General features: G+C 42.2%; 1 protein-coding gene across 1 annotated transcript in view; it reads right to left on the bottom strand.

The window, feature by feature from the left end:
• Positions 1-25507, bottom strand: part of ATG4B (autophagy related 4B cysteine peptidase) — a 1090283-nt gene that overhangs the window by 468142 nt on the left and 596634 nt on the right. The window contains exon 7 of the mRNA XM_044069567.1: positions 6927-7006. Coding sequence (XP_043925502.1) covers positions 6927-7006 — 80 coding nt within the window. The remainder of the gene's footprint in view (positions 1-6926; positions 7007-25507) is intronic.

Below are 25507 nucleotides of genomic sequence, written 5' to 3' on the forward strand. Positions count from 1 at the left end.
GCCTTCCTCACTCCAGACAGAATTGCCAACCTGAAGTGTCATGTGGCAGTGGTCCTGCAACCATCTCCAACTGCAGCTTCGGTCCTGAGGGCCCTAGGTTCTATGGCGGCAGCTATTCCGCTTCTCATTCATGCTCGCACGCATGCGGGTTCTTCAATGGACCCTTCAGGTTCAGTGGTCCCTCTTTGTTCCTCTCTCAACGCCCGATTGCGGTCAGCAAGGCGTGCAGGGACTCCCTTCTTTGGTGGCTTCTTTCTCCGGAGCCCTGGCAGGGAGACCTTTTGTGCTGCATTTCCCGAGCCACAGTGACCACAGACGCTTCTTGCCTCGGGTGGGGGGGGGGGGATTCTGCGGGAAAGATTGTCCAAGGCACGTGGAATCCCACAGAGACGTCATTGCATATAAATGTCCTGGAAATGAGGGCGGTGCCCCTAGCGTTGCAAGCACTTCACCACGCTCTTCCTTCAGGGACTATTGCGATTCAGACAGACAACATGTCGGTAGTCTGGTATATCAACAAACAGGGAGGAACCAGGTCTTACCCCCTTTGTCGAGAGGCCATGAGAGTCTGGGAATGGGCAATTTCCACCAAACGCTTTCTGGTAGCAACGCACATTCCGAAAGTCCAACATCCTTGCGGACAAGCTCAGTCGCACCATTCTTTCTCCACACGAGTGGTCTCTCAATCCTCAAGTAGCGAAGAAGATTTTTGCCGCTTGGGGCAACCCTGTTGCGATCTTTTGCCTCTCCTCAAACGCCAAATGCGACAATTTCTTCTCTGCTTCCCCACCAGGGAATTCCGAGAGATGCTCTGGTGCATGCTTGGCCTCCCGGTCTCCTTTATGCCTACCCTCCACTTCCTCTAATGCAGAGGCTTCTGCAGAAAGCCAACAGTTTGGGGAGCAGAATGATTCTCATTGCCCCGTTCTGGCCTCGTCAACCCTGGTTCCCCTTCGTATGGTCTCACAAAATCAATCCACCCTGGATTCTGGATCCAATTCCGGATCTCATCTCCCACCCTCTGGGAATTTCGGTTCCCAATCTGCACCCTGAAGTTGACAGCTTGGCTGCTCCAGTTCCATCCTTGATTAGGACTCCCGGTATCTCATCACCGGTCAAGGCCATCTTAGTGGCAGCTCATAAACCTTCCACCAGGCAGGTTTATCGGAGTAAATGGAAGAGATTCTCCATTTGGGCGGTACAGAGAACTTTGGATCCTTTCTCGGCACCTATGTCAGCGGTGCTGGATTTTTTAACAGACCTCTTTCATCAAGGGGCAAGTTCTTCCACGATTAAGGTACAATTGGCAGCTATCTCAAGATTATCACATTGGTCATGAGACAGCTCCCTCATGACGGCGAAATTATGCAAAACATTTCTCAAAGGGATTTTTTTGTTGAGGCCTCCAGTCAAGGAGGTTGTACCACCTTGGGACTTATCGTTAGTTCTGCAAGCCCTTACTGCTCCTCCCTTCGAGCCTGCAGCTTCTACAGATCTAAAGTACCTTTCCTGGAAGACTGCCTTCTTGGTAGCTATTACTTCAGCCAGAAGAGTGTCTGAGCTTCAGGCTCTATGCGTCAAGCCGCCTTACCTTTCTTTCTTCCCTGATAGGGTGTGCCTCAGGACCAATCCATCTTTTCTTCCGAAGGTCTCTTCTGAATCTAATATTAACCAATCCATCAATTTACCTGTGTTTTTTCCCAAGTACTCAAACAAAGGAGAATTCAAATTGCATTCCTTGGATGTTCATAGACAATTACGTTTTTATATTCACAGAACAGCTGGTCACAGGAAATCAGATCAGCTGTTCGTTTCCTTTGCTAAATTTGCTCTGGGTAAAGCAGTATCTAAAGTCACACTATCTAAGTGGATTGCTAATTGTATTCTGCAGGCATATGACACTTCAGGTAGACCTGCTCCTCAGAGGGTTACGGCTCATTCTACTAGGGCAGTTTCCACGTCAGCCGCCTTTAAGTCCCGTGTATCATTGGATGATATCTGCTGCAGCTACTTGGGCCTCGCCTCATACTTTTATTTCTCATTATAAGGTGGATGTTGTTTCTAGAGGAAGAGCATCCTTTGGCTCAGCGGTGCTCAAACATCCTTCCATGACGGCCGCCCAAGATTCAGGTAGCTGGGGACTCTGTCCCACAGGTTGCAGACGAATGAAGTCTTCCTACTTCAGATTTAGAAGTTATGTACTCACCATGACGTTCCATCTGAGTAGGTGACTTCATTCGATGCAACCATCCTCCATCCCCTGACCTTTATAGAGCGAGTATTTATGCTGTTTTTTTCGTGTACTGTAGTCAGTATTTTGAGGCAAACTCAATCTGAGGTCAGTCAGGGCTTGGCAAGGGGTTATGGGTAAGAGGGAGGAGCTAGGAGCTCGGAGCCTAAGCTTTTGAATTGCCGGCTCGGATCCGAGGTCGGATCCGATACCCACAGGTTGCATCCGAATGAAGTCACCTACTCAGATGGAACGTTATGGTGAGTACATAACTTCTAATTTCTGCAGGGGTTAAAACAGAAAGTGTACCACATGAAAATTGTACTGTATTTCTTCAGTTTTTTTGCTGGTTGCTTGAGAGTGCCATTTACTTGAGTACCGGTTAAGTAAGAGTTTACAGTAGTAGTCAATACTGCCAGTCATTAAAGTTTCATACTCTTGCTTTTTTTTTTTTTTTTTTTTAGAAAATGCATGTTGGTGCAAAACATATTGTTCTATTAACTTTTTAATCAAATTAGACTACTTTTTAGAAATCGTGCATGTGTTTCAGGCCTTTGCCCCCTTTGTCACCACCCCCTCCATTATTTTTGACTTAGTCCAGAATTCTTGAGCAAAGACGTTGGCAGATATACTGGGAAATGGTTTTAGTTTTCAACCTAATTATTCCTAACCATATGAAAGTTTGTGCAAGAAAACATTCCAATTTGTAAGTATCCCATTACATTTTGTCATTTACATTTGTGGAAGGATTTTTCTCAGTCACAACTCAGGTCATCAGGCACATACTAGTAAAGGAAATACAACCGACATTAAAATTTTCAGAAAAAAATAATACTACTTACAGAAAATAACATTTACAAGAAATACGGACATATTATGAAAACAAAGAGAAGTAAAGAAAGAGGCATCTGAAGGTGTACTGAACCTAGGTATCCCCCTGTTTATGGGGTACAGAATGGTCCCTCGAGAGAACCCTATATTCTTTAAACTGATGAAACATTTAAAGAAACTGGTGGAGAAGGTGGCATCAGTGAACAATCAAATGTCTGAAACAATTACAGTGTCTTTTCCCTCTACTCTTCCTAACAAAGGAGGGAAATATCAGAAGGTGAGCCATGATGCTCAAAGCAGATAAGCAAGCCCCAACCAAATCAGGAATTATTAATAGCTCTGCTACAGTTGGCCCTGTGAAGGAAAAGTTGGCACAGCAACGTCAGGACAGGTGTAATTAGGTAAACACTAGCTGCAGTCACAGTTCAAACCTGTAACAGAGATGTGAGGAGCCTGCTTTTATTAATATCCTTCAATGCTCATGTTTCCTGTTACCTTGAGGCATGAGAAGGAACTGTATTAATTTATTTATAAATTAGTTGAAATGTGGTAAGGAGCTACACTTCTCAACTGTTCTGCAACCAAGAATATAGTGCGCCTTCCCTCATTTATTAGGAACTACGTCTTAATCTGCAGGTTTATAAGCCATAAATGTCACAGCTGGTACCTTTACAGTAAATGACTCATCTTTAATGTCCACCTTATCAAATTAAATGTGTGCAGCATTTCAATAAACATGTTCAACAAACAAGAAAGCAAAATTATTTTTTTTAAATTAGGGTTACAACACAAGAAGAACAAAATATGACATAGGTGATGGCTTTATATAGGGCTCAGTTCATAAGGCCTTAGCCATAAAAAAAGGACAATGTTCCAAGCTAATACTATTGTATTCTAGCTGCCTGATAGCCAAAAGGATGTTGAATAACTCTAGCCTCTGTCCTACAGTTTTATGGGCATATCCAGACTCAAATAATAGTCTTGGAGGTTTCTTACGTTCCATGTGTTCTAGAGTTGAGAAAAACATAATGCAGCACTTTCCAATAACAGCACTAAATTACAGTGACATCTTGTTGAAGCTTGTTGAGGAGCATGTTGACTCCTTGGTCAAGATATTTTCTTCACAATTCCAGAATTCCAGAATCAATCCTGACCTCCAGTCACCATTTTTGTGGTGTGTGCATGCATGCATTGATTGCATCTGTGTGGATTTTCTCTGGCTAAATAACCAAAAACCGGACAGTAGAAGAGCTGCACTTAGAACCAACACTTTAATCAAAGTATATTAACGCTGAATTTGAACAAGGCGTTTTCGTTCAAGTATCCCTCAGACTTCTTCAGACATAATGTTCTCACATTATATACATTTCCCCTTAATTAATTAATAAGGTTAATTAACACCTTAAAAACATACAACTGATAACTATTAAAATTCCTAAAAATGAACTGAATGTTGTGTACAAGATATATAAATAACCACAACTACTGAATTATAAATAGAATATATACAATTGTATCAAATATATGCTGTAAAATTTCATTTGTTATAAAAAATAGAAAATAAATATTGTGTATAATATATAGCATGACAATTGATATACCAAATAGTATAAAATAAAAATATACTACTTATATCATAATTATAATAAAAGGCCACATTTATAATTTAGCTGATCTAAGCTTCAAAAGAGGTAAAATGGAAATAAAATAATTTAGCCCTGGGGTTCTATTGGCCTCCAAAGTTATCTGCCAAAAGGTTTCCCTGAACTCTAATTTGGTCTCCCAGGGACCCCCTCTTATTTCTCTGGGGACCATTTCAATCACTGAAAAGAAAAATTGAGCGTTACTACATTCCAATGTATGTTTGTACATGGCATTAGCATTGTTCTTCTTTCTCACATCATTCAGATGTTCATATATTCTGCGTTTTAGGTGCCTTTCGGTTTTACTGACATAAAAGACATCACAGGATCCGCATGTAACTAAATAAACTAATCTCTGTGAATTACAGTTAGAGTAATTTTTATTGTATAGGGTCATATGTCTTGCCTGCATATATACATTTCTTCCCCTTGTAATATATACTTGCATTGGTTACAGGCTCCACATTTAAAAGTCCCCCTCCTTTTATGTGTAAAAATCTGTGAATTGGCTGCATACTCCAATAAATTTTTGATATTCTGTCCTTTCCTGAAAAGTACTTTTAGAGGTTTATTCTTAAATACCTTTAAATCCGTAAATTCGGAAAATTTCTTCCACTCCCTTTCTAGAATAGATTTTACCTGGTAGGCAGTCCCACTGAAATTCGTCACAAAAGCTCTACCAAAGTATCTTGAGTTGTTTTTTGTATTGTACCTTGTGCGGGGGTTAGTGGAGTTGTACCCAGAACTGGTGTATACTTATCATTTCTCCCTTGTTTTACTTCTGTCTGTATATTATTAATAAGATCTTTTGGATAGCCTCTATCCCTAAACATCCTTTCTAATACCACACATTAATTCTGGAAATCATAATCTAAAGATGTCATGCGGCTCACACGGACATACTGCCCCTTTAATACTCTTTTTCTGGAATGAGGGATGTGCACTACTGTAACTAATATATGTATTAGAGAATGTTGGCTTTCTATAGACTACTGACTTGAACCCATTACCTGTGTTATATATTGTCACATCCAAATAATTAAATCTTTCTGATGTTACTTGATGTGTAAACTGCAGGAAGGTAGTAGTTCCGGATAAATAATTCATAAATTCTTCTAATGTTGCCATGTCCCCTGTTCAAAAAATACATATATCATCAAGGTATCTAGTATATAGATTCCAATGTTGTGAATAAGGACATGTTTGTACAAATTTGTGTTCCCAAACAGATAAAATAATATCTGCATAAGTGGGGGCACAACTGCCCCCCCATATATCCTTAGGTTTACAGTCCAGACATTTTGCCAAGGAAGCTATTTTAGAACCTTCTGATGCAACAACTGGTCTGAAAGGGAGGGGGGTCTTCCACATCCTTGTGTACCTTGGGAATACCAAATATTGAAGGTATTCTAGGCAAGTTATTTTCCAAATATGAACAGGTTTGAAAATCAATTACCCCTTGATCAAACAAATCTTTCAATGCCAAATCAATTTTGTGACAGGCAATATTAATTTCATTGATGGATACTTGACTATATTTGTCTTCATCATGAAGGAGGGAAAACATTTTTCCTTCATACACAATTTTGTCCATCAGGACAATTCCCCCTCCCTTGTCAGGTTCCGTCACACGTATTTCTGGATTGCAGCACAATTGTTTCAATAAATTATTTTCTTCCTTGGTTAAATTATTTTTAATTCAGCTCTTCTCCTGATTTTTATATGTGTTCCTAAGTTCTTTTTCTAACACGTTTTCCAAATTTTTTAGTTGTGGATGAAGTGGTGGAGTGAAAGTACTATTTTTCCTCTGGCTACTTTTGTTTCCACCTATGTACAAAAACATCCAATGTCCATTTCCAAGACATTTACTCAAGTATCCCTTGTGGCCTGAATCATGGTTGAAAAACAGTTCACAATGACCATCATCTCACTTATCTGATTAACAAATAAATAAATTAAAACTTAAACAATGATATATACAGATCCTCATCTGAGACGTGGTGTGTAACATTTAGTTGCAGCCCTACATTACATAGTGTTACAAAAGAAGTTAAAAAACACATTCTGAATAATGCATTGTCAGTTGCTACTTCAGAGACCTTTTATAACGACAAGCAGACTAAAAGCACAACCAACCATTATTTACTTACTTACTGGTTAATTCTCTACTAATTTCTCATTTGTGTTCATGCAAATAATAAAGTTGTAATTAGGTAACTTACTAATTTCTTCTTTGACCACAGTGTTATCCATAGCTACATGGACAGCTAAGGAGCTCCACGTGTCAAAAGCTGCAAGCTTCCTAACAAAAAAGAGAGAGACACAAACAGAACAGCTTATATGGTCTTGTCAATGATTAAAACAAATAGCTAAATTACATTTAAGCATCTATTCTACATGCCACTAAGCCACCACCAAATCCACTATTCCACTCCTGTTACACATGTATACATTGTGTACTCATCTCCTTTATAACAATATCTACACCTACTGCTGCACTGACATATGCACAATACGCAAAGCTGTCCTCCATCTGTTATCAAGCATGAAATATACACATATTACACTGTGCTTGCTTACAAAACTAGTGCCACGGTGGTACGGCAGTAGCGTTGTTACCTCACAGCAAGAGGTTCTCCCGTTCGATTCTCGGCTGGGCTTGGGAGTGCCTTCTTTGTGGAGTCTGCATGTCCTCCCCGTGGTTGGGTAGTGTTCGAAAGACATGCATGTGTAAATGGGTGTGCCTTCGTTGAAGGTTGGGCGTCGAGCTGGCACCTCAGCGTTTCGTAAAAGTCTACTGCAAATCATTAGCGGACCGGAGTTCCACTGTGGCGACCCCTTACCGGGAAAAGCTGAAGGATAAACAAAACTGGTGGTTTGCTGATATGCATCAATTAATTATACTGTAGTTTTTCTTTGGTGGGGAACCAGTACATATGAATACACATTTTAAAACATATAATACAGAATGAAAATAAGTTTAAATACTGAGACCACAACTAAGGAATCAAGGTCTTCAGTATCTAGCTCACAGATTACAAATAATATTAAAACGATAAACAGTAACAACATAACTGTGGTTTTGATCCCTTTAAAGCTAATTTTATAGATAACAGTTGGACTTTAACAGAGTTGTCAACATACATACTCTGAAAGCAGATAAAGCTAGTGTTTGAAATGTTGCATGAATCACAGGAGTAACTGCTCTTCAATACAATCTAAAATACTCTCTTGCATCACATTCTTAGCTATTTTTTAAAATCCTCACACATCTAAGCTAGAAACGTCTGAAACACATTATAAGTAACAAAAGTAAGACAGAATGAATTATTTGTATGCTCTGATCCAAAGCAAACCAATAATTCTCCATCTTTGAACCTATTCTCTTCTGAAATGTAAAACTGTTCCATTTTTCATACTGGCTATAACCTTTTCTGTTCCATGCTGCCTTATTCTAACTGCTTACATATTTTGTTGATACTAGGCATAGTTATAAAAATATTTATCCTTCATTGGCTGATACATAAAACTCATACTTTCTACCCAGGAAATGCTCCACATCCAGTTTCATCTCTTCTATCACTGCATGAAATGTCTCCTTTCCTTTTATATGTTTAAGCTGCAGTTTGTCTAACTTATCTTCTACTCACTGTATCACTATCCTTCAATTTCAAAACATTTACGATGCAGGACTCCTTACTGATGCTCCTGTTTTCACCCTAATAACAGTGTCTAGGTATTTCTCCTTAACATATCCAAATTTGTCAGTATCATGAAGGAGTCTTAGTTTTCAGAAAAATATCTGTTAGGAAGACTCCACTGTTTGTTCAAGCATTAGGGTATTTATATATCCATAAAACATTCAATTAACGCACAACCTTCTTCCATCACCCTTCTAAATTCAGTCTGCTTAGTTCCTGGTAGAATATACACACAGTTTATGATCACCAGGGTTGTTCCCAATTAACGTTTACTCCAGTGTGGCAATCGCTCACTTTTGCCAATGCATCCACAGCTACGAGTGGGTAAATTCTTGAAATTAACATCGCTCTTTATTTCTTGGTCCCTCCAAAGGAACATGCTGTCGCTCCACGATCATTATCCTTTAATTAATGCAGGTCATGCTCCTGATCCTCCAAAGATGTTTCCTGTAATGCAGCTAATCTAGTTTCAAGTTTTCTTAAACAAGTAAATGCTCTATTCTTCTTAATCACATTCAACAAACCATTCAGATTCCATGTTACTAAACTCATTCCCTCTTCCACTACATACCGCATTACTCTGAACCCTCCTGAAATACTCATAAATAATTTACACATAAAAATAACCCACTGCCGAATGAAAAACAATTTTGTACTTTCCAGCTGTACAAAATGAAAAATTAGCTTCTGAATATTTTGCCCAACTTAAGGGCTTTATTAGGTTTACACCCAAAACTATGTACATCATAAAACAAAACAGCTTCAATTGTAAACTGATTTAAAAAAATAAAAAAAATACAGCAAAAATACAAAAAAAAAAAAAATTAAATCTGCCTAGCATTACAAATCTTTAACTGTAAAAGTTATCCAAAGGCATAAATGCTTGTTAGGTTTTGCAGTGTGTTTGACCCAGCTGTCACTTCCACAACTGTTTCTTACTTGTTAAAATGTTATACATGTCTACAGTCATCTTTAATGTCTTCCAACAAATTTGAGACCTAGCACAATAAACATGAGTATGTATGAATCAGCAAACCTTCCCCATCATCCAGTGCATCAACTACTAATACAATACAGTTTACACAGTAGTTCTCCAAGCAATAAATCACGCAAAACCATATTACCTATAGTTACAGTACATAATACATACAGATATATTAATGGTCACAACTAGTCTCCATAAAATAGAAATTATGTAAAAGTTCAGTTCAGGGTATTTCATCCAGTGCAGTTATACATACTACAAGCTACCTTGTACTACTACAACAGACATGCTCTAAATGTCTACAAATTTGCCTCTTGAATGGAGTATTTAAACTGGTGCAGCTTGTTCAAATTGATACTCTTTCGTCTCTTAGACCCTTCATCATTTCTGACCACTGCACCACCTTTTCAGTCCACCTTATTATCCTCGGGATTACCCTCTAATACAGCTTGAGCTGCCTCTTCACAACAGTGAGCTTTTTAAAGTCAGTAGGAAATAACGCTCAAAACATTGCTGAGTAAACAGACGACAGTTAAGTTTTCGCAAGCGTCACTCAGTAAGAATTACCTGAAACTGAGATGTCTGCTTCTTAGCTTGATAGGTACAGACATTACCAAGAATCATTCTCCTGTCAAAAATGTTAAAAATTTTACCTTGCTGGCAGTGCATTTATATCAACTTACTAAACATGCCATGGTTGTTTTACATTCACCATTGTACCTGGAATATACAAGTCTATGTGCCTGCTTGACCTTTATACATCTGATAGTCAACTCAGTCCAGCTTAGCAGCTTGCCCTGCACATAAGATAAGCTGTTTTGACCTTCTCCTATTTTCAGGATTCTAATAACAGAAAATCCAACAATTCAAACGTTCTTTCTAAAGGCCCTATCCTCCAAGTTCACCAGCTTTTTTTTCACAAACTGCAACTCAATAAAAACTCATAATTGTCCTTTAAGTCCTCTTTAGCATCAGTGTGTACATTCATGGTAACTACCATTTTGGATTCATGTTTCTTATCCCCTTCTATAAACTCACCATACTGGTTTCCTTCCCACTCAAAATCCACAACTCCACAGTCTACTCACTTTATTTACTTTCACCTTTCTTCTCAGACCATGTCATGAAACGTAAGTCTCACATATTTTATGACACAACAGCTTGAAAAACACGAGTTAATACACTTAAAACACTAGAATGACTAAACATAAAGCAAAAGTTAACATGTCTTCACCCTACAGCACACAAAGTATATAGCTGGACTGTTTTTTTAACTTCCCTTCAACAAGGTTTAGCATCCTAATAACAAATTCATCTACATTCTGATAATTATTTAGGATAAATCTTTCAGTTATGTTTTATTACAATGTAGTTTCCTTAGTAGGCCATGCCTTGACAATAGACTGGCAGACTTCATGGTGCTATGGTTATTGAATCAAAGGAACACAGCTGTTAGTTACAGCTGTGACAAACAGCTACTAACAACCATCATTGCCATCAGTTTAATATGTGACAGTTAGGGATTATGGACTCATCATCTGCATTGCTGCCACCTTTTAATATGTGATCGTGCATTGCTGCCACCTTTTAATATGTGATCGTAAGGTCCTTAAATCTGCAATACTGGCACCATACACCCTACAGAGAATGACTGGCATTAAGAATGTACACTTAAGTGCGCACTACTGCTTCAGGTAATAGCCAGCACCAGCCACATCTGTAGATCAGAAGATCAGACTACAAGTGATGTGTGTGCTATATCTTTAAGAAGCAAGGCTATACGTGCACATATAAAGTCCAGACACATGCAATCTCTAGTGCCAATTTGAAAGAGCAGCCAGGGAGAGCATGCAAGATCGCACTTGTTAGCTTGTATATAATTTACTTAAGCTAAAGTCAGTAAACTTCTATAGTGATGCATAGAACAGAACCCACAAAGACTCTTCTATTGTGTCCTAGATAGGAGAACGACACAGTGTCAAAACTGGGATCAAAGAGAATAATATTCAGAGCCATGAGGTGCAGAGATGACAGTGAGGGTAAAACTGAGAGAAAAGAGCACAAACAGAGCCAGAAAAGAATCAACGGTAATGAAAAGCAGCACAAACGGTTTATTTGATACAAAAGACAAAAAGGGGCATTACAAGGGCACAAACCGCATTACTGAACAAGCAGAAAGCAAGAAAAGTTTGTTAACCAAGGAAATGTTTAAAATAAAGGTATTTGATGAAATGATTAACAGTAAAGCAAAAACAAGCATGTTTAGAGCAAAATGAGTGTGTTTAAGGCAAAAATGGGGATGTTTAGAGTAAAACGAGCACAAGAAAAGCACATTGGGTATGAAAAGGACTTAAATGAGCAAAACAAATATAATAAGGGCACATTAAGCAAAAAAAATAAAGCAAGGCGACTGGATGCGTTTTGGCATAACTACGACTTCGTATTATATCAAAGGCATAACTAAAGTTATTTGAAGTATCTCAAAGTGTGTAAAAGTGCTTACAAAGTGTGCTTATTACTGTGCATGTATTTCAAAGAATTGCTGTATGTAAAATGCAACTATTTCATGAAAAACAGTCAAAGTATAGCCATTTTGAAAAGTTTCTTGTGGTGGGTGTGTCTATTCACAAAGTGCCATCATTACGGAGGTGTTCTTGTACTGTAAAGAGTTGCCTAGCAAGGTACTGTCATTTTGGGGACATTTCAGTGTGCTGTATGCAGTTATCCACAAAGTGCAATTACTTCGAAGTATTACTGAGTTTTGGGCAAGAGATGTTCAATTTATTCGCATTGTGCAGTTATTCTGATATGTTTCTTACACTAAGAAGTGATGTCATGCAAAAGATGACATTACAGGAGAATTACAGTGCCAGAGAGTTATTCAGTCACCTTGTAAAGTTGTTAAAATGTCTCCTAAAACAATGATAAAAGACTTTAGCAAAGTGATGATAAATGACTTTAGCATTTTAGCCTTTCAAACGATATTGCAAAAGTATAAAGTGCCCGAGAAGTTTATTTTGCAAAATCCAGTTGTTGGAAGGTACTATGAGTTTGCCCATTAGCATAATTTTGAAATGCCCAAAAGGTATAAATTCAGAAGTGCAAAGGCATTGGGCAAAGTTTCAAACACTGGCTAAGTTTCTGGCATATATGCATATGTGTGCATGTTTGTGCTTATTTTCAAAACCCTTCACTGGTATGTGTTAATATGGCAGATGGTTTCCGAAAACTCCTACTTGCATTTGATCAGAATATTGCAGAGAACTGGAGAATATTTGAGCTATTTTTATACAAGCAGCTTATGCAGATAAAGATGCACACACCAGGGTATTCATTTTGCTAAACCTAGGTGTGTCAAAGGCCATAGAAAGAGAGTGTTCATTTGTGTACACACCTGCAGTATATGAAGGAGAAGGCGAAAATCTACATATTGTTATACAGGCTGAATCAAGGGAAGACCCAGAGTGCTTGAAGCGCAAGTTCAGAGAAATGTGTAACCCCCAAACGAATATTACATTAGGGAGGCATTTGTTTTACACAAGAGATCAGAAACCAGGGGAAACATTTGCAGCTTATATAAATGACTTGAGAAGCAGAGCTAAAACGTGCCAGTTTGATGACTTAAAAGATGAGCTGATAAAGGACAGGCTTGTGTGTGGTACTACTAGTGCTGCTATGAGAAAGCTTTTACTTCATGACAGTGATTTAACGTTGAGCAACGCCATAGAGATTTGTCAAATCCATGAGGTGACAGAAAAACACATAAGTATGCTTGCGAGTGACAACAGCATGGTATCAGTTGGCTCGAGAGCAACTGTAGATAATATCCAACATGTGTCAAACAAAAGCAGGCCCAAGCATGTGGCAGCTACAAGGTTTCCAGGATAGGCACATGGCTTTCCAGAAAGTTCTAAGAAAAGAGTGCGTTCAAGCTCAGTGCAGTTCAAGCATGAATCAGCAAAATCCAAGTCTAGCTTTATTGCTAACTGTCGCAATTGTGATGGAAACCAGGAGACTAAAACAGAGTAGTGCTTGGCACTTGGTCAGCAATGTCACAAGTGTAAAAAATAGAACCATTTCCAATAGTTTTAGGTTCATTGGTTCATACTAGGCTATCTGCCCTAGGGTATTTATAAGCCTAACCAGAGTGTGTTTGCCTTTCGGCACCCATTTTAAATTAATTTTGCTATGCCCTTTTTCGAGGTTAGTATACTGTGCCTCTGTCTAACAGTGACACAGAAGTGATACCAGGGTAAACCTACGATCCCCCATCCACTCATCAAGATTCCTCTTGAAGAGAGTCAATGATGGACTCTGCCTAACCTGGACTGGGATTTTATTCCAGAGTGAAGGGAGCCTCTGGGTTATGAATCTGTCCCTCCAGCATGTCCTATTTATTTCAGTGCTGAGGTTCAAGACTTTCGAGCGCGTAGCTCGATGGGATTTGGATTTTCTGAGGTGCAGCATGTCCACTAATTCCGGGTTGGACATGGCTTTATACATCAGGCACAGATTGCCTCTGAGCAGGCGGTATGCCACTGAGTAGAGCTGGAGTTTCTTTAACCGGGCAGCATATGGCATCTGTTTGAGCCCTTTGACCCTCTTGGTGAGGTACTTTTGGGGTCTTTCCAGTTGCTGCAGGTGTCTGGTAAGGTACATCCCAAAAGGGGCATTGTACTCAATTATGGGCCTGATGAGGGATGAGTAAAGAGGCACGACGACCTCCCCTGATCTAGATGTGAATCCCTTCACAATTAGGTGGGCTATATAAAATGTTTTTCTAACCACTTTGGCCACGTGGTTGTCAAATGAGAGTTTGCTATCAACTTGGGTCCGCAGGTCCCTAAATACTTCTTCCGTACTTAATGGATTACCACCTATGTGGTAATTTGTGGGCACTTTGTTTTTGCCAAAGGGGATGACTATACACTTTTTGGCATTTAGCTTAAGGCCATGGCTCTGGCACCAGTTGTCTGTTTCTATGAGGCCCTTTTGGAGGATGCTTGTGTCGGCTGGAGAGTCAGTTATGGCGCCTAGTTTGCAGTCATCTGTGAACTTGGTCAGCCACAGTCCTTCCGTGTTGGCCTGTACCTCTGAGAAATATATACCGAACAAGAGAGGTCCCTGGACTGAGCCTTGTGGGACGCCACTTGTAACTGGTTTGGAGTCTGACATGGCTCCAGCAATTCTAACCATGTGGGTTCTGTCCTTGAGCCAGTTTGCAACCTATCTAGTGACATAGGGGTTTATATTTAAGCTGGCGAACTTATCTATAATGCCCGGGTGGGGTATTGTATCGAAGGCTTTTGCGAGGTCCAGGTAGGCTGTGTGGACCACCTTCCCCTCGTCAATGGCCTTGGTGACTGTTTCAAAGAAATCGACCAGGTTTAAGAGGCAGGATCTGCCCTTAACAAAGCTGAACTGAGTAGGATCCAGTGTCTGTAGGTCCCCGATATCTTTATTTATGAGTTCCATGATGATCCTTTCAATAGCTTTGCAGACCAAGCTAGTCAGGCTTATGGGGCGATAGTTTCCAGGATCCGTTGAGGCACCACCTTTGTGGAGAGGGACCACTGTTGCTGTACGCCACTCTTTGGGTACATAACCTGTAGTAAGGCTGAGACTGAACAGTAGTTTTATGTTTGGGTTTAGCTCTTCTTGGAGTTCATGTAGGACGCAGCCCGGGACACTGTCTGGTCCCACTGATGCCGTGTTTTTTACTTTGGAGAAGGCGGCTCTTACCTGAGCATCTGAGATGTCAGGGGGGCAGCACTCTGCTGGGATAGATATTTGCCCTTTTGGTGGGGGGGGGGGGAGTTTGCGTTGAACCTGTCAGCTAGGATGTTGGCAATGTCTGTGGGTTTGGTGTATTTTTTGTCATTTTGGACTAATTCTGAGCATATCTGGGAATTTCCACCCAGGATCCTAACATAACTAAAGAAAGCCTTGTGATTATCCTTAGTGTCCTGTGCAATTTTTCTCTTGAAGCTGGGCTTAGACGATTTTATGAGTGCCTGTAGTTTTTTGCTAATAATGATCAGAGATGCCTTCCCTTTTTGGGATTTTGCTCTATCATGTAGTAGCTTCCTCCTTCTATTGTATAGTTTGTTTATGGCTGGGGTCGACCAGACAGGACGTCTGCCTTTGGAGGATTGGGTCTTGGTTTTATTTGGGATTGCATGATCCATGCGTTCCTGAAGGTGTTCATAGAATGCGTTTATAAAGGATTCTGCTGTCTGGGCCGTACTTTCCACAGGCCCGGGGGCTTTGAAGGATTCCACCTCGGTTTTGAGGAGTGTGAAATTTGCTTTAGAGAAGTTTTTCCCTGTGGTTTTCTGGGCAGGGGGTGGAGTCGGGATGTGAATATCCAGTGAGATTAGTTTATGGTCTGATCTTACCAGTGAGGGATACACTTCTGGTCTGGAGCAGAGAGTCCCCATGTTGGTGATGATCAGGTCCAGTATGTTTTCCCCTCTTGTGGGAGTGGTAACAAGTTGTTCCATAGCATTTGAGTTTATAAATTCTAGGAACCTTTGGGCTAGGGTGTTGGAGCAAGAGTAATGCTCCCAGTCTATGTTTGGGTAGTTCAAGTCGCCCAATATAATGGTGTTTGGAGAGACCTTCATACAAGTTGTTCCATAGTATTTGAGTTTATAAATTCTAGGAACCTTTGGGCTAGGGTGTTGGAGCTAGAGTAATGCTCCCAGTCTATGTTTGGGTAGTTGAAGTCACCCAATATAATGGTGTTTGGAGAGACCTTCATATTTTCCAGTGTTCTCAGGAAGGCCGAGTGGGGTTCCTGGGTTTGGGAGGGTGGTCTGTAGCAGGCTATAAACTGGAAGGCAGTTTTACCCACTGTTAGTTGCACATGGATAGTCTCTGATGCTTCGTGCTGTGCCACCAACCTGGAGGTGTGGGTATCTCTGACGAATATTGATACTCCCCCTCCTTTTGTGGTTCGGTCCAAGTTTTGGGGCCGAAAAGCATGGTATGAGGTATAACCTGGTAGTGCTGGGGTGCTCTCGGGAGCCTTGAACCAGGTTTCTGTTACTGCACAGATATCGATGTTCTCCATGCTAAGGAGAGTTTCGAGTGCATGCATCTTGAGGTTTAGACTTCTGGCGTTGAGTAGCACTACTCTTAGTTTCTTATTCCTTGTGATACCTATGGAGGTGGGTTTGTCTTTTGAGCCTTGCCTAAAAAAGGCACTATGGGGGTAGCAAGAGCCTTTGCCAATATCCGAAAGCCCAGGGGTGATAGGTGCAAGCCGTCCCTAGCAAAGCATCGTGGCTTGTCGAGCATGTCATCCCAGGCTGACAGGCATTGGATCCCCTTTGAATGACACCAATACTTAAGCCAATTGTTGAAATTGATCATCTTGTCTTCATATTGTGGCATCATTCTTGGTGAGGGTAAGATGCTACTCAAGGTCAGGGTCATACCAGGCTGGGCTACATGCTCAAAGAGCTCCTCTATGTCTCTTTTCATGTAGTCCAGGGAGGTACATCTCAGGTCATTCTCACCAGTATGGACAATGACTTGAGTCATATTTGTACTTGCCTTGGAGTGACCTGAGTGCTTGTGTTATGTGGCGGATCCTAGCGCCCGACAGGCAGCTCACCGTGACCTTCTCCTTGTTCAGCCTGGTGAGCAGGACGTCAGTGTGCCTGACGATAGAGTCACCTATTACAAGTGTATCAGATGTGTTGTTTAGCCTTAAGGGCTGTGACTGTTCGGCACACTGGCTTTGTGAGCTATGTGTTGCAAGTGTTTTGTTTTGGGGTAGCGGTTGCTTGGGTGCCTGCTTTGGAGGTCTCTGCTGCTTAGGCAGATTTTTATTTAGAGCCTCTGAGTATGTTTTTGTGTGTTTATGTGTTTGGTTTGCTGTCGTGGTAGGTCTATATGAGACTGGAATTGTAGTGAGTGTGGTTTCTTTCTCCTCCTGACTGGTTACGCAAGTACTGAGTTGAGAGAGCTTAGCCTCCAGTTTGGCTATATGGTTGCATCTCTCACATGTTGGAATTTGTTGGGAGGAGGAGAGGGCTGTCTGTGTACATGAGGCAGTTGTAACATTGCCTCAAGATTCCCAGATTCACCAGCTGGACCGGACAGGAGATTGACAACTGACCTTTGGACATGCTAGAATAGTATTGGGAATTCCTTTATAACTGAAAAAAGGGCCAATGGGGAACAAGGTACTCAAGGGGAGTTTGTGAGGGTGTAGTGCTTTTAATTTTTTAGTGCTGACTTATATAATTGCTTTAGTGAGCAAGTGCCAGGTAACTTAAATACAATGTATTACAGGTAACTTAAATGCAAAAATGACAAACAGTAACTTTCAAGTGAAACAAGGAAATAAGTACAGTAAGCAATGCAGATATCACTAGGGATCCACAGAAGCGCTGAAAAGCCGTGTTTTAGGTGGAATTAGCGTTTCAGGGAAATAACAAGCAAACAAACAACAAGCATACAAACAAAGCTAGATTCAGCAGGCCTGGATCAAGTCTATGCTACAGCAAACAAGGTGTACCAATTTCAGTAAGAAACAGTTCAAATATGCAGGCACTATAAGCCTTTAACCAGAAATTCCCAGCTCAGAAGGGCAGAGTCCAGCCTCTCCTCCCACAAGAGTGCAGACCACGAACCTTCTTAATGTAAAATAACTGGCCTGAAGCCCAAGTGCTTAAACCAGAACTAATACATTTTTAGAATAATAGACACTGAGCCCTCAATCAGCAGTTCCCAACTTAGAAGGATGTAAGCTACCTGTCCTGCCACCACAGTGCAGGGCATCTGAAGCCCAAGTGCTTAATCCAAAAGACTTAGAATGATAGCTACACTTTAATCAAGTTACTACCAAGCAGTAATAAATACAACTGAATACTTTAAAGAATGCCTGGATTAGTGCTCAAGTTATAGAAACAAAGCTAGATTCAGCAGGCCTGGATCTAGTCTATGCTACAGCAAACAAGGTGTACCAATTTCAGTAAGAAGCAGTTCAAATATGCAGGCACTATAAGCCTTTAACCAGAAATTCCCAGCTCAGAAGGGCAGAGTCCAGCCTCTCCTCCCACAAGAGTGCATACCATGAACCCTCTTAATGTAAAATAACTGGCCTGAAGCCCAAGTGCTTAAACCAGAATTAATACACTTTTAGAATAACAGACACTGAGCCCTCAATCAGCAGTTCCCAACTTAGAAGGATGTAAGCTACCTGTCCTGCCCACCACAGTGCAGGCCACAAACCTTCCTAATGTAAAACAACTGGTCTGAAGCCCAAGTGCTTAATCCAAAAGACTTATAATGATAGCTACACTTTAATCAAGTTACTACCAAGCAGTAATAAATACAATTGAATACTTTAAAGAATGCCTGGATTAGTGCTCAAGTTATACAAACAAAGCTAGATTCAGCAGGCCTGGATCTAGTCTATGCTACAGCAAACAAGGTGTACCAATTTCAGTAAGAAGCAGTTCAAATATGCAGGCGCTATAAGCCTTTAACCAGAAATTCCCAACTCAGAAGGGCAGAGTCCAGCCTCTCCTCCCACAAGAGTGCAGACCACGAACCCTCTTAATGTAAAATAACTGGCCTGAAGCCCAAGTACTTAAACCAGAATTAATACACTTTTAGAATAACAGACACTGAGCCCTCAATCAGCAGTTCCCAACTTAGAAGGATGTAAGCTACCTGTCCTGCCACCACAGTGCAGGCCACAAACCTTCCTAATGTAAAACAACTGGTCTGAAGCCCAAGTGCTTAATCCAAAAGACTTAGAATGATAGCTACACTTTAATCAAGTTACTGCCAAGCAGTAATACATACAACTGAATACTTTAAAGAATGCCTGGATTAGTGCTCAAGTTATACAAACAAAGCAAATCAAGTAAGCCTCACACAGTTGTAAAGAAAGGTCGCACAAAAATGCAAGTTGATCAAGCAGTGCCCAAGCAGTTAGTCAGCTTTCTATGTAAATGGTGTATCAGTGCTTGGTGAAAGAATTGATGCAGTGAATTTATTGACAGGAAGCAAAGTGTTTTGTACTGTCTGGATTAATGGAAAATCCACAGAGCTCAAACTAGACACTGGTTCAAAGTGTAATGTTAAATCAGCAAACACCTTTGCTAAAGTGAGAACTAACGAACAACTCAATGTGACTAGTGTGAGACTTGTTGCTTATGGAGGTGAAGAAATTCAAACCAAGGGTTCAGTGACGCTTTCATGTTATTTGGCTGGGAACTGTTACAACTTATTCTATGTAGTCAAAAAGACCAGTGCAATCTTTACTGGGTCTCAAGGACAGTTTAAGAATGACTCTGCATTCTTTTGCCAAAGAAGTCCATCACATAAGTGCATTTCCCAGTTCTAATTTTCTGAGGCCATTTTCTCAGAGTATGCTGATGTTTTCAGTGACGCCCCTGCACCGGCCCAGTAATCAAGGAGCCTCAATCCTCACCACTAACACCAGTGAGGAACGTGCACATTGGGAGGATGACAAATACATACACAGTAAAAAAGAAGTTATGTACTCATCATAACATTCCATGTGAGTTGTTCCATCTCACCTTCATTCATCACTGATCCTCTGCTCTGACACAGCCGACTAGCAAGCTCAAAGTTCTCCAGTAGCTCAATACCCCACCCCTTATCCCACAATGCACCACTGGAATTACCTCAGATCTTGTTTGCTGCGTACCATATAACAGTACAATAATTACTCTGCCTAGGAATGAATACACATTGAAAAACCAGGATGAAGACAGCCTGCAGGTCAACTGTCAGCCAGGAAGGGGAAGGAGGGAGGGACGTGAGAATGAAGGCGAGATGGAACAACTCATATGGAACGTTATGTTGAGTACATAACTTCTTTATGTGAAGTTGTTCAATCTCACCGTTCATTCATCACTGATGGGCAGCGTCCCTAGCACCCTGATCTTGGGTGGCTCACGGAAGTACACGCTTCAGAACCATAGAACCAAATGAAGCCCTGTCCCTGGAGGCCTTATCCACTTTGTATTGAGTTATAAAAGTGTGAGGTTTAGACCAGGTGGCTGCTGCACAGATGTTATCCAAAGGCAATTTGGCTTGAAAGGCTGACAAGGTAGAAACTGCTCTGGTTGAATGAGCCTTTACCTTACTAGACAAGGGCATGTCATGACAAGCATATGTATAGGTGATGCAATCCGACAGCCACTTACACAGGGTTGTTTTAGCAACTGGTTTACCTTTCCTGGTCTCAGAAAAGGACACAAAGGGCTGATCTGATTTCCTAATGTCTTTGGTTCTGTCCAAATAAAATCTAAGTTGTCTATAAACATCGAGTTTATGCAACATATATTCCAATTTGTTGGTATGATTAGGGAAGAAAACAGGCAACTCAATGACTTGATTAATGTTAACCTCAGAACATACTTTGGGCAGAAAGGATGGATTAGTCCTGAGAGATACTCTGTCAGTATGGAAGACCACGTAAGGGGGGCTTGATGGAAAGGGCTTGGAGCTCTGACACTCTACGGGCTAAAGTGATGGCTACTAAGAAGATAGTTTTCCATGACAAGAATTGTAGTTCACAATGCAGGCTCAAAAGGAGGAAGAATGATACGAGATAACAAAAAATTCAAATTCCAGGGGGAATAAGGTGTCTTCACTGGGGGCCTTATGTGAAAGGAACCTTTTAGAAAAGCCTTAGACAACTGGTGAACCATAATATTCAAACCATCAATTCCTAGATGGAAATTAGATATAGCAGCTAATTGTACTCACACCGTAGCTGCTGCTGCTCCTTTACTGAAGATTTCTGTCAAGAATTGTAAGATAGAAGACAATGGCGCTTGATAAGGGTCAATGTTGTGGGAAGAAGCCCAAATGGAAAATCTTTTCCACTTACTACGATACAATTTTCTGGTGGAAGGTTTGTGGGAAGCCAACAAAATCTGATTAGTGTCATGGGAAAGATTAGAGAGCCTGGCTATGCAGGGAATTGGAGCAGCCAAGCAGTTAGCTTCAATGTTGGATGTGTCAACAAGTCCAGAACTGGGTCCAGGATCCATGGATCTTCCAGAATATGACGGTAAAGAAACAGGAACCAAATCTGCCGAGACCAATGAGGGGCTATGAAAATGATTGTCCGTCCCAGCGACTTTGCTTTCTGTAAGAATTTGGATATCAGGGGAATTGGTGGAAATGCATAGAGGAGACCCGGGGGCCAATCGTGGACAAGAGCATCCCTCGGGGAGTGACCTGGCATGGGAATCAGGGCAAAATAGCTTCTGCATTTGTTGATGTGACTGGCGAAGAGGTCGCAGGAAGGCTGGCCCTGTTTGCAGAAGATCCTGTCAGCAATCTCTTGTTTGAGGGCCATTTGTGGGGCAACAAGATTTCTCTGCTCAGTCTGTCCGCTATTACGTTGGATTTGCCCGGGATGTGCGATGCCAACAAAAAGTGCTGGGATGACAGTAACCACTGCCATACTCTGAGGGCTTCTCGGCAAAGGGGATAAGACTTGGTCCCGCCTTGTTTGTTCAGATACCAGACCACTGACATGCTGTCTGTCTGTATTGCAATTGTCCCTAGAGGAAGAGAGTCCTGAAAGTATTAAAGTATTGCAACGTTAGAAGTACTGCTCTCATCTCCAGGACATTGATATGCAGATGTGATTCTTGATCTGTCCATGTGCATTGGGCAGTCTTTCCCTGAAAAAGCCCCCCCCCCCACCCTATCAGGGAAGCGTCCATGGTCACAGTGGCAACTGGAGGGGGAAGCATGAAAGGACGTCCTATTGTGACATGAAGGTTCTTTTTGGTTCCAAAGAAAACAGGGGAATTTGTTATCAGGATCATGTAACTCATTGGAAGTTGTTGGTAATACCATTGCGTGAATAGAAGCCATTGAAGGATTCTCATATGCATCCTTGCTAACGGGACTGCTAGAATAGCTGCCGCCATCAACCCTAGAACTTTCAATACCTCTGCTGCTGGTGCTCTGTTCTTTGATATTAGAAACATGATGTGTTGGCCAAGAATAGAGATTCTTTTTGGCGGAAGGTGGAGAGTGGTGGTTGACGTGTCTAGTTCTGTCCCTATAAAAACGATATGCTGCGATGGCAACAAGGCAGACTTTTCGAAGTTGACTGTAATGCCTAGCTGATCGCAGAGTGTCAGAGCAGCCTCGCTCGCTTGACGAAGTTGATGCCTGGTGGTGGAGGTAAGGAACCAATCGTCTAGATACGGAAATACCTGGAATCCTAGCCGCCTCAGGTGAGCCGTGACTACTGCCATGCACTTGGTGAACACTCTGGAGGGCTGTAGTGAGACCAAAGGGCAGAGTTTGGAATTGATAATGATTGGCTCCCAGACGGAAACGCAGGTGATCTCTGGATGGTCTGGCCATCTTTATGTGGTAGTACGCATCCTTGAGATTGATTGAGCACATCCAATTGTCCTTCCCCAACAACGGGAGTATGGACTGTAGAGTGACCACTCAGAACTTCTCTTTTCACACAAATTGGAGTCTGCTGAGATCCAAAATGGGTCTCCAGTCCCCTGTTTTCTTTGGAACCAAAAAGAACCTTGAGTAAGTTCCGAATCCTGTCTGGTCTGCTGGGACTGGCTGGATGACTCTTTTTTTCTAGCAATCAGCGTATCTCTATTGCTGCTTGTCCCATGTGACTGGGTGAAATGTCCAGGATTTTTTTTGACGGGAAGAGGCTGGGTGGAGAATGGTATGAAATACCCTCTGGAAATGATGCTTTGTACCCAACTGTCGTTTGTTACATTTAGCCAGGCTTTGGGGTACAAAGATAAGCGATCCCTGACTGCCTCCAAATTAGGACAGCCGGGTCCTCCTTAAGGAGCACTGGTAGGATTGACCAGAGAAGTGATCTCTGTCAACCTGGTGTTGCAGACCCCCTCTGCCACGAGGGTGGTGTCTTCCACTGAAACACCCTCCTCTGCCTCTGGAGAGGGGCTCTCCATGTGTGCCTTGAAAGGCTCCTTGGGCTTTCCAGAACCACAACTTTCCTCCCCTCTGACCTTTGTGAAAGGGTCGAGTGGGGGTGGAAAAATGGACTCCGACGGCAGACAGAGTCTTTCCTTCTTGCTCATACCTGGTCAAAGTCTCCATCACCTTTGGCCCAAACAAAGATGAGCCGTCAAATGGGGTATTAGTAAAAGAAGACTTGAAGCGTTCCGCGAAGGAACAGCGTTGCATCCAGGCATGCCTACGAAGAGCGATTCCTGTACCTGCGGCTCTACTCGAACCATCAGCTGTGTATGATACGAGAAGCATGGACGAGTTGACTATCGAATAGTGGGTAGAGAGCTGAGTGGCAATCTTATCGGATACACTCGAAGTTACAGCACCCTGAAGAGTATCTCCCAACTCCTTAAGGAGATCTCTCTGTAGTCTGGTAAAATGTGTCAAGTAGTTCAGTGATCGGAGTGAGAAAGTTGCTGAACTGAACATGCATTTCCCATACCTATCCATGATCCTAGATTCTCTGTTAGGAGGATGGATAAATGAGAAAGTCTCAGACATTTCCTTTTTGGTGGCTGCCGCCACCAACATGGCATCAACAGGGACTCCCTTGGTCAAAAAGGACTTATCCACAGGGGCTGAAATAAACTTATTAGGCCTCCTAGGAACAGGTTCCATAGATTCTGGAGACTCCCACACCCTACGAGAGACCAGACCCATAAGCTCATTGTAGGGCGGAGATACCCAAGAGGTGGAAGGTTGAGACCCAAATGCCTTCAGGAGAACAGACTCATCCTCTGTAGGGCTCTTGGACTGCCAATCACCCCTGTGCCTAAGGATTTCAAGAATCTCTGCAAAGGAGATGTCCTCAGAAGGGGATCTGGGAGACCCTTCTGATTCATCCAGGTCAGTGTCCGATGTGATAGACTCCTGGGGGGAGTCCAAATGCCTCCTCTTACATAATCTCTTCCTGGGAACCTCTTCAGGGGGAACTTCTGGAGAGGTCTCAGAAGAGCAGGGAGCACCCTGTGGGGCTACCTGAGGCTCTGGGTCTCTACGCTTGGGATGAACGGAGGAAACAGAAACAGAAACAGACACAGGCACTTTAGGGGAAGAAGAGGCCAGACCTTGAGATGAGGAAGTCTTGGGAGACAGCACTCGCCTCATGGCATCAAATGCACCTCGGCTCCGATAAGGAGCCGATGACTCCGATGGAGCCGCGATCTCCTCCCGCACTGAAGCCGTGGGCTCTGAGCCCGAGGTAGGAGCCGAGCTCACCCGAGCCGAGGCCACGAGAGGAAGAGTCAGCACCGACAAGTCGGTGAGGCTATCCTCACCAGACCCGACCGGAGAGTGTTGACTCCTAGAGTCCCCAGTCGGTGCCGAGAACGTCCGAGCAGATGGAGCCAACGACACTGGAGCAGGTGTCGGTTCCAAGGGATCCACAATCATCAGGTCGGCCTCCTCCGGCTCTGAAGGTCCGATATGGCTCGGAGGAGGAGCAGACAATTCAAGGGTAGTGGTCTTCGGATCCGACGGTTGTGTCTGAGCAGACAGCAATTTAACTAGACCTGGTGCCTTTAAGAGATTCTGAACCAGCCGGTCCATATCCAGATCAGACAGAGGACATGGAAGAGTAAGGCAAACACCTTAACCATTAGGCCACCCTCCCAACATAGGTTAGTACTAGGTTAACTGCCCTTGCAAGCCATTGTAAGCCTAGCCAATTATCCCTTGTGAGACTTAAACCCTGCACCTTTTGTTTGTAAGGCAAACACCTTCAGATGGAGCCGAATGGAGCAATATGGAAGGAGGTTTTTCGGCTACCGGATCCAAAGCCGTGTCCCGGTTCTGAAAAGAGCAGACTGTCGGCTCCAAGGGCAGTGGAGCTGAAGTGACCACACTCTCTGACCGCTTTCCTTTTCTGGATCTAGAATCAGTGGATGACTTAGAAGATTTAGATGATTTACTGGCTCCATCCTGGTCAGACAATGCCTCAGAAAAGGGGTGTTTAATGACACCCCTATCAATCAATTTCCTCTTCCTTTCAGCTAACACTCTTGTGGAAAAGGAATGACATATGCTGCAAGAATCTTGCAGATGTACCTCACCCAAGCAGTAAAACACACTGCACATGGGCATC

The sequence above is a fragment of the Protopterus annectens genome, chromosome 4.part0 (genome assembly GCF_019279795.1).
Source record: "Protopterus annectens isolate FY-2018-M chromosome 4.part0, PAN1.0, whole genome shotgun sequence".
NCBI classification, from domain to species: Eukaryota; Metazoa; Chordata; order Ceratodontiformes; family Protopteridae; genus Protopterus; species Protopterus annectens.